The sequence below is a fragment of the Montipora capricornis genome, chromosome 4 (genome assembly GCF_036669925.1).
Source record: "Montipora capricornis isolate CH-2021 chromosome 4, ASM3666992v2, whole genome shotgun sequence".
Classification (NCBI taxonomy): Eukaryota; Metazoa; Cnidaria; class Anthozoa; order Scleractinia; family Acroporidae; genus Montipora; species Montipora capricornis.
The window spans coordinates 16,729,277-16,739,276 of record NC_090886.1 but is presented as its reverse complement, the minus strand read 5'-3'; the positions used below and the strand labels follow the sequence as shown (position 1 = coordinate 16,739,276).

The 10,000-nt window shown below is 38.1% G+C and overlaps 1 protein-coding gene across 1 annotated transcript in view; it reads left to right on the top strand.

The window, feature by feature from the left end:
- Nucleotides 1-8,810, top strand: part of LOC138045687 (coiled-coil domain-containing protein 25-like) — a 9,256-nt gene extending 446 nt beyond the window's left edge. Inside the window, exons 3-10 of the mRNA XM_068892274.1 lie at nt 1,031-1,070; nt 1,149-1,200; nt 1,301-1,376; nt 2,963-3,066; nt 3,200-3,349; nt 5,572-5,624; nt 5,752-5,797; nt 6,837-8,810. Of these exons, the coding sequence (XP_068748375.1) occupies nt 1,031-1,070; nt 1,149-1,200; nt 1,301-1,376; nt 2,963-3,066; nt 3,200-3,349; nt 5,572-5,624; nt 5,752-5,797; nt 6,837-6,869 (554 nt within the window). The 3' untranslated portion in view covers nt 6,870-8,810. The remainder of the gene's footprint in view (nt 1-1,030; nt 1,071-1,148; nt 1,201-1,300; nt 1,377-2,962; nt 3,067-3,199; nt 3,350-5,571; nt 5,625-5,751; nt 5,798-6,836) is intronic.
- The last annotated feature ends 1,190 nt before the right edge of the window (nt 8,811-10,000 follow it).

The following is a 10,000-nucleotide window of genomic DNA, read 5'->3' as shown; positions in this document are numbered from 1 at the left end:
AAATACACGGTTTTTGCAAAGCAACATTAAGAATCGGATTTAACATTGAAGCAATTGTGAGGCAGACACAATTCGATCACGCAACTTACTCTGTGGTAAAATCTTAAGTTTGGTATCAAATGATTGAACGCTTGAAATAGTACAGAAATAGTCATAATTAGCCGACGACTCCACCAAGCGAAGACTCGAGGTAGATGAGTGGGCAGTATTGTAGAGCCAATGTGTGACACATCCAGTAGGCCAAAAAATAAAACTAGAGTGATCCAGTCAAAGTGTCTGATAATGTAATGTAAGAATAGAAGCAGTAAACCAATAAAAGGGTGAAATTTTTTGTGTGATGTCAGGGCCTTCCATGTGATTTCAAGCTGTCAAAACAAAGGGTACTTACCATTCAGGGTACAAATTCCAGAAGAGATTTTTTTAAAATTCGGGTAACCTGAAAAAGGTGAATGGGAAGCACCCAAAGGTTGCCTTGGACAAGTAAACAAAGAACTACTGTACTTCTATGTGAGAGTTGGAGGCGAGCAGTTAAGCTAAATAAACAAAGGAAGAAATTGATATATGCTTGCTCTTGTTAGAGCTGTACTGCAGAATACCCAGCCACTTACAGTGTATTTGCATATGAATGACATGTATTGTCATAGGCCTCATTCCTAGAACACAGTAGTAGCTATGTTATATAATTAGTCTGTTACTAGTTGGCACTTGTGATAACTACAATTACATGTACATGTAGTACACTGTAGTAGAAGTGTAATTTATATGATTTTACTTTTTTTTTCTGATGCTTACTACATGTACATGGGTGTCATGGGGATCATAAAGCTTTTTCTCAGGCTCCAGGCCATCAGCATTTGGCAGCTGGGTATTTTTAATCCTTTTGATGTAATAAAGTGAGCAGAAAAGATGAAAACAGCCTGGCAAAAAATGTGTGCAGCTGGTCAATTTGCCAGATCATCCCAGCCCTTAAGAAGCCCCCTGAATTTCTTCCTTCATTTATATGATTGCTTTTTTGCTTTTTCCCCTTCAGACGAAGACTTGATTAAATGGGGATTCCCTGAAGATGTATGGTAAGAATTGCTAAGTTCTCATTTTTATTTTTAAGTCCTTTTTTTTTCAAACTTTTGTATTTTCGTTTTCATTGTCAGGTTTCATGTGGACAAAATGTCTTCAGCCCATGTGTATCTTCGATTACGAAAGGTAGCAAATATGTTGTTAGTGACAAACATATCAGAAGCAACTATTTATTTAGTTTGGAATTTCATAGTTATTTGTTATTGCTTTGTGGTTTTTTTAATAGGGTGAAACACTAGACGATGTTCCTTCAGCAGTTTTGACAGACTGTGCTCAGCTTGTAAAAGCTAACAGTATTCAAGGTATTTTATTAAGTTATCATTCTCAGATGAAGACTTTTTCAAGAACCTTCAATTCTCCGAGTTTCTTAGTACCATTTATTGGTTGTGCTGAGACTCTAGAGCTTAGAGGATTATGCCCTGCCACAACTTGGTTGCTTGCATAACAGAGAGACTACTAGTAACCTTGAACCAATACAGATCACACTGCTTTATAAATCATGATGTTTTAATGTTAATTAAGTATTCACTCAGAAAAGCAAAGAAGTTTGTATGGTGCTATGAGCACTCTCAAGCCCTCACTTTTATCCCCTGAACAGGTACCGGTAATTCAAACCCATGTGTAAAATGGTTTCTGGAAGGTTGGTGGCAAAAAAGTGAAACACTTAAACGGGGTGACCCTATTTGGTGGAATGGTTGAATTGCGGAATACACGGAATATTCTAAAATACGGAATACACGGAATATTCTAAAACACGGAAAATATTGATACTTTGGGCAGCCGAGGAGGCACTGTGAGGCCCTGAGTGGTTAGGGCAATTACCTTGAGATCCAGAGACCCCTTGACCCATTCTGACCTCTTGTTGAATTTAGCCCTGGTAGTCCCAAGTTCATCTTCTGGCTGCACTTGTAAAAAGCCAACTGGTTTGTCTCCGGCCAGTTGCAATTCTAATCAGTCGTTGTTATTGTGTGTCATTGGCCCTGGAAAGGCTCTGCAGAGAGTGGTCAATTATGTAGGCATTTAGTTTTGTGCCTCTTTTCTCTTTTTATGCCCTTTTTTTAACGTTAGACTGTTCACAATTTGCAACTTTAGCACTGACAGCATTGGCTTGCTATTAATAATTATTTTTGCAATCCAAAGAGTGAGATGCTTGCAGGAGATTGCACCAAAGGCACAAGGATCCTGTGTTTCTTGTGCCAGAGGCAGTTCAGGGGTTCAGGGGCATGGTCCCCTGAAATATTTTTGAAATTTGGACTGCTCAATCGCTTAAAATGCACCGTTTAGACTGCCAGTTTGGTTTTTTCCATGCTGCTTGCTAAGAGAGCCCATGTTATTACATATGTCAGCCTGAGCCAACATATCAACCTATTTACTTCATGTATTTGTTAACGGGTGAAAGTCCTGAAGAAACAAGAAAATTGGTCACACACAAACAGATTGAACATTGGCCAAAGTTCAGTGCCAGTGAGGGAATGAATTCGGAATTCATGAGCAGTTCTCAAGCAAAGTAGGGTAGAGTTACACCTACCAGAAGAGTGCCAATGTGTGCGAAATGCTTCTGTCGGAGTGAGAGCTTGACATTCCATTGAAATGCGTGAGACTCACACTCCACGTGTGAGACTTGAGAGCTCTGCAAATTAAGGCAAAACAATGTGTGCAATTTTTGGCTTGGTTTTGTCGTGTTTTGAGTTTACATTTGTTCCAAGATAAATTTGTAGAAACTGGAAATATTTGGTTATTCTTTTTTTTTGTTATTGAAGATGATTTCATAACATTCAAAGTCGGGAGACATGTGGATGTTTGAACCACTTTAACTGTTTAGCAATCATTTTGTGTAAAAAAATTAAATGATTGCTCTTGACCCAATCTGAAAATATACTTTTTGCAGGTAACAAGTTGAACAACATTACTGTTGTCTACACTCTTTGGGCTAACTTAAAAAAAACAAGTGGTATGGAGATAGGCCAAGTTGGCTTCCACAGTAACAAAGAGGTACATGATGGCTTCTTTGTGATCATATTTTTGTGACACACTTTTGGTTCTTTTGTTGAAATTTCTCCAAGAGATCTTGGTATTTGTTCCATCAGGTTCACAATACGGTATGTTCCTTTTATAACCTTCCCAGGTTCGCATCATTAAAGTTGAAAAAAGAATTAACGAAATAGTGAATAGACTGAACAAGACTAAAGAGGAAAAGTTTCCAAATTTGAGGGATGAAAGAGAAGAGCGTGATAGACTTGAAAGGGAAGATGGAAAACAAAGGTTAAGAGAACAGGTAATTAATTTGTTTACTTGGCTTTTTTATTATTTCTTAATGTAGCAGGGCTTTGAGAGCAGGTTTTCATCAATGAAATGAAAAGTTTGAGCTTTCCATTGTCAGAGGTGTATTTGTTGTGGTTCAAATGTCTTCTGGGTTTAAATTCTTTTCAAACCGGTCCAATGCATTCACTTCTCAGGTGCTCAAAGAAGCTCCCAGTTGATGAGTAAAATCATATGGCGTTAAAGTAAAATCTGTTAAGTCTCATTCACAGGAGTCAATGGGTCAATGGAGGGAAAATACTTTTTGACTGGTTCTCTTCTTACTCCTCAGGCGCCATAAGACACCTCCAGTTGATGAGTAAAATCATATGGTGTTAGACAGGGTAAAATCTGTTAAATCTCACTCCTAGGGGTCAATGGGTTAATTGAGGGGAAATACTTTTTGACTGGTTAAGCCGTTCAATCCTCAGGTGCCTTAGGATGCCCCCAGTTAATGATAAATAAAGGCACTTTATTTAATGCAGTGTTACACTAACTTTCTTACTAATTTGCCCTGTGGACAACCAGTTTGTTGACCTTCTAAAGGCCTGTTGCCCATTAAAACTCAAAGGAGGTTTGTAAAAAATGTTAATTTTGTGTAAAATGTGTTTAAAATGGGTTTGACAGAGCAGCGTGACTCCTGCTGTGTGTCCATGGTGTTCTAGTAGCCTTCACAGTTTTTCTTTTACAAGCATACATGTATCTTTAAGCGATTTTTCTTTTCTATGAGAGATCAAGGGAGATTCCTTGACTGTCTCTCTGAGGTTAAATGCCATTTCCTTTAAGCCTTTCAAAGTTGGTTCAAATTGCGTGACAAAAGGTAGAATTTTCTTGTGCGCTTGTATCATAGCGCATTTGGCTGCACAAAAACTGGGTTGCATTGTAACAAGCATTCCTTTTCGCCTTAAGAGAGATGGTGACTACGAACATTTTCCTCCTTCCAATCTGTTTTGTGGCTTGTAAATTGTACCAAATATATTTTTAACAGAAAAATAAATGACAGCAAAGAGATGTAACATTATTTATTTTTTTATCATATTTGCAGTGACTACGTCATATTACTGGTCACTTTCTTTGTTGCAAATCACATCGTTCTGCAAAATATTAGTTGATCAAAAATTCTGATTGCCCGATCAGGCAACTGTTAGAGTTGTTTTACTCACCCACAGATAATATTTCACTTGCCCCGGGCAATCGGGCAAGTGTTAGTGTCGAACACTGTAAGGTCGGTAGTTCCTTCAGTTACAAAACTGGTATCAATGAAGCCGACGGTGTGCCCTTTATCCCCCTCCCTCTGTCAGTGCTCCGTTTTAGGGGTATTTAAAGCTATAGCTACACAGATCAGAGGAAAGTCAAAACAGACATTGAAGTCTCCGAGAATCAAACTGGGTACCTCTTGCTCTAAAAGACACGCACTAACCAACTAGGCCACACCTGCTCCTCAAAGTTGATGAGTAAAATCAAATGGCATTAGAAAGAGTAAAATCTGTTAATTCTCACTTGCAGGAGTCAATGGGTGAAAATTTTTAAATCAAGAAAAAAATTGAACCACAGCATATTAATAGAGATAAAGAAGAATTTTCTAAATAATATGGGTCTACTTCAAGCCTTTTGAATTCTTCTTTACCTGAAAAGGGTAAAAGGTAAAGTCTGGTTACGAGCCAAGTGGCCCTTTAGGCCGGAGCTTATCCCGGTTTCTGTAGCATGAAGCGACTAGGAGTATTTGTAATCCCCCCTAGATGGGATGCCAGTCCATCTCAGAGTTACCCCTGGCATTAAATTTGCTGGTACCCATTTATGCACCTGGGTGGAGGGAGGCACCATGAGAGTAAAGTGTCTTACCCAACACAATGTCCCCAGCCCGGACCACTCGATCCGGAGTTGAGTGCACTTACCATGAGGCCACTGTGCCTCCACGCCTTCACCTGAAGATGATAAAATGTTATTTTTTTTCCCAGGCATATGCTATTCTTTTATAAAATAACTAAAGTGATTTAAATGGAAAATGGTTTGTTGAGTGACATGTTCCAAGGGAGAGTCCAGGCTTTGAAGCTTTTTCCTGATATGCGGACATCAACCTGTCTGGAACTACTTGTGTCACTTTAGAATTTAGCTCGATCCGGAGTCGAGCACTCTAACCATGAGGCCTCCGTGCCTCTGACATTGTCACTATTGCCTCTATGTAATATTTTATCTTAGAAACAAAAAGAAAAAGAAGAAGAAAAGAAAAAGAAGGAAGAAGCTGCGTTGAGGTACTTTTAGGTCTTTTTTCTGATCTTTTTACTGTTATCTTTTTTATTTATTTGGGGTCTTTTATCTCGTTAATTATCTTTGTCAAGTATTTATCCCTTGGTTACAATGTTTATGATTATTTCACAGGAGTTATGACTCTTTAATGGATTCAGTGAAGATGGTGTCTAATAAGGTATTGCAACTGTTGAGCTTTTAGTCACCCTGTGAAAAAAGACAGCATTGCAAATATATACATTCTTTCATTTGGTGTCTTTTATGATAGGCACTTTACAGCAAATTAAACATTTACATCAACTGTACGTGGTGACCATAAATTTTACAGTATTATTGGTATAGTATTATTTTATAGTTACTATGAATTTAGCTAAACACGGTTTGAAAGTGTTTTCTTTTTAAAATTAATCATGTATACTGATTGTTGTCGACAACACATTTAGCACAGATCAAAGCATGAATTAAAAACTCACCAGAATCTCATGTAAAAGCCAGTCCTACATTTTTCTGTGACTAACTTTAATTTTGTTAAACCCAGGTTAATTAAACATGTCTTGTTGGTATGAATGAGGTAATAGTAAAGTCTCACTCCCAGGAGTCATTAGGAGTCATTAGTCATTATAGGAGGCAGTGTGGCCCAGTGGTTAGGGTGCTTGCCTTAAGATCCGGAGATCCCGGGTTCAAGACCCGCTCTGACCACTCGTTGAATTTGATCCTGGTAGTCCCTGGTTCAACTTCTCAGCTGCACTTGTAAATAGCCAACTGGTTTGCCTCCGGCCAGTTGGGATTCTTAAGAGTTGTTTTTCTGTTCGTTTCGTTGTGTTTTATTGGCCCTGAAAAGCCCCTATGGGGAGCGGTCAATTAAGTATGTATGTATGTATGTATGTATGTATGTATGTTTGTTTGTTTGTTTGTTTGTTTGTTTGTTTGTTTGTATGTATGTTTGTATGTTTGTATGTATGTATGTATGTTAAGCATATTAAGAATTTTTTGACTTGTAAACCCTACTAGCTATAGCTTCTGAGGTCTGAGGCTGTGAATGATTGGATTGGGAAAAGAGATTCTTCAGTATTGACCTTATATAATCACCAAACGGTGTAACCCAGTCTGGACCAAAAACAAGCAAAGTTCAGCAATTTTGCCCTTTGTTATAGATATAGTTTTATTTTTATACGTGCTACAGTAAGAGAGTTTTGAGTTCAATTTTTTTGTTTTAGGATGCTGGGTCAGATGAGGATGATTTCATGTGATCTATACTTCATCTTGAAAGTGTTTAGTGACCTATACAGTAACAATTTGCTTTGTGTAAATAAAAGAAGGAGAATAACAATCTTTATGCTGAGTTGCTGGAACTCAGATCAATGGTAATTCTAGTTAACTGTGACTAAAACCCATCGGTTTCCATCGCTGTTATCCTCCATTAGCACTCTTCTATCGTTGAACAACTATAGGCCCACTTGTGCATGAGAGTTTATTTTCTAAATTCCCATTTCAAGTCTTGCCTTGTATACCAGTATCATATTTACAGCATAACGTTCCCAATTAAAGGGCTTTTGAAGCGAGTTCATTCATGTTAATTCGGACCCTGAAGGTAAACAGTTCGAAATAATAAGAGGTAAATTTGAATAGACATAATTATTCTTGAGCACTTTTGTAATAGAGTGGTTTTCAATTGAGTGTCGAAACTAATTAGCGAATTGCTTTAGTTTATGATTACTTCACTCAGTGATTGTTTCAAAGTTCTCGTGCCACTTTTTTCCAACCAATCAGAAGTGAAACCAAAACCAATCGTGGCTCGCGCGTGCACCTTTTCCCGCGCTTTGTGTCTGCTACGTGTAATTACTTCGAGTTTTTATTGGTTTACTGGATTGTCTCCGTCGTTTTTGATTGGCCAAAGTAATTTCTTTTGGTTTTGGTTTTACGACACTCAATTGAAAATCACTCTATGAAAATATCTATATTCCTCATGGGGATAGGGAATTCCAGAGGATAGGAAGAGTATTGGTCATAAGCCAGACATTCCTCTCTGTTGAGAGATCAAGCAGTGCTTGGATCACATATTATTGCTCCCTTCCTATGAATGTCAAAACCTGACAGACAATTTTTAACTATAATCACCCTCAACGCAAAATATGGTAAGACTGAGTGTAAGCTTTAGGCATAGAAATTCTGGGATGGTTTGGGAAAGTAATGTTTAAAGATTGCATTGAAAATCATTGACCGATCAAACTCAAGTTCAATATCAGTAATAATTATTGAGTGTATAATCCTAGAAATGATACAGACAAAACTAGCACTCAGTCTTCCTGAAGTTTCTGTCAAGGACAATATGTTGCTCAAGGGTAACAAATATGAAGTTCTTCAAACATCTGAAAGCGGATACTGGGTAAAGACTTGTGGCTGAATGTGTAGCACTTATTAATAAAGTATAAAATTGAAGTTGTTTCTGAAACTTGCTAGCAAGTTCTAAAAGTTATATCATGGTAACTACAATAGTAATTAGAACTAGCAACTTGTTAATTTTACTTTTTAGAAACAAATTTCAATTTCTTACGATTTTTAGTTGAACTGGTACTCTATATCCTTGTTTTGTCACAACCATGAGGCTACAGTTTTATCAGTGGAGTGTTGGGTTCACTCTCTCATCCACAGTTTTGAAGTATTTTAATTATTCAATCATTATCAATGCTATAACAGTAAAGGTCCACACACACTTCCTTTAGAGACAAAAGAACAGTGTGCAAAGAGGAATGTTGGGGTCAGGGAAACAGTGGACATGGGAGAATGGGGGGCACAAAGGAATGGTGGGTATGGAGGGAACAGGAGAATGCTGGTCTTAGAGAAACGGTAGCGGGGGTGGTACAAAGGAAAGGAAAACTGTGTGCATAGGGGAACTTATATGTAGGTGCAGGTGGAGTAGGTCTGGGTGACCCAATTTTTTATTTTTGGAAAGTAACTATCAGGCTATGATGTAAAGTTAACGAAAATTCTCTGGAGTGGAATTGAAGCCAACTTGAACTTTTTCAATGGTGAAGGTAGCTATGAATCCACTCCAAAGTAGTTTTTTACTTTGCAGATATTGTTTTATCTTTGCCTGCTAATCACTTTGCACCAATAAGAATTGGGGGTGACCAAGTTTGTTTTTGAGTTATAAGCATTTAAAGACAAAATAAAGGGTGTATTTGAATGGCTTTTTTGTTGTCATGGTAACATCATATCAATGAGTGCACCTTGTTAATTAATTATTGGTTCTTCATTCGGTACCATAACATTGCCGTTCCATGAAAGAGTTGTAGATTCAATCCTTGTAAACAGTACAGTTTGTTGGAACAGTTGCAATGGTTTGAGCCTCCTTAGAAGGTGAACAAAACATCACAGAAGGCTTAAAAACGTTGAAATCTTTCAAACCAATGAATGTTATCCTTGCCTGCTGTAAGACACTGACACTCACCCCACTTTGTTTGATGGCATATTAGGTGAGAAATGACCAGGAATGCAGGCCATCACAAAATTGCCTGCATTTCTGGACATGATGGGTTATGTGCACCAGTGGGTACACCACCCACAACCCTTCCCTGATCTCTCATCAACACCTCGCAAAATCTGCTTATCAACAGCATTTTATAAATATAGTTGTAAGAGCCACAAGTACCATTAAAAATCCTGTTAAGCCTTTGTAGCCTTTACACTGTGACTCATTTGTAGATAAGATCGCGATATCCTCCTTCAAATTTCAAGTCTGTTGGGGCGACATGGGTACCACAAGAATATTGTTAAATAGCGGATTTAGTCCCCTGGGGATCCAAATCTAAGGGAGGTCCAAATTCGCTAGGACTCCGGCGTGTAATTAAAAGGTAAGTGGCGCTTGCGTCGTAATTGGACCTGTAATCTCCCTGGCAGCCCTACTTTGAAGCTTTTGAAGTTTGTCACTTAAGATTAAGTTGCAGTCGCCCCAAACGGAGCTGCAGTAGTCCAAGTGGGGTAAGACCAACGCTTGAAATGTATGGTCTTGTACGTTTAAGGGCGCCTATAACTGAAGATATCTTCTTGTATCAACAAGTTCACTTATATGATTAGACCGTGAGAAGTATTCGTCTATTATCATGCCTGGTGATTTAGCGTCTTTACCTTTAGTGATTTATTTAGCATCAATCTTAATGTTTATCTGATCGTCAGAGAATGAATGTAAACGTTGGTTTGACCGGATAACCATAAATTCGGTCTTCGCAATATTCAAACTCAGTTTGTTGGAAATAAGCCATACATTAAACTTCGTAACTCTGAATTAAGACCATTCTCAAGATCAGTCAATGTGCTGGCAACAGAAGTTATGTTAGTATCATCAGCAAACATCCTTGGGGAGGTCAACCTAAGGCAATTT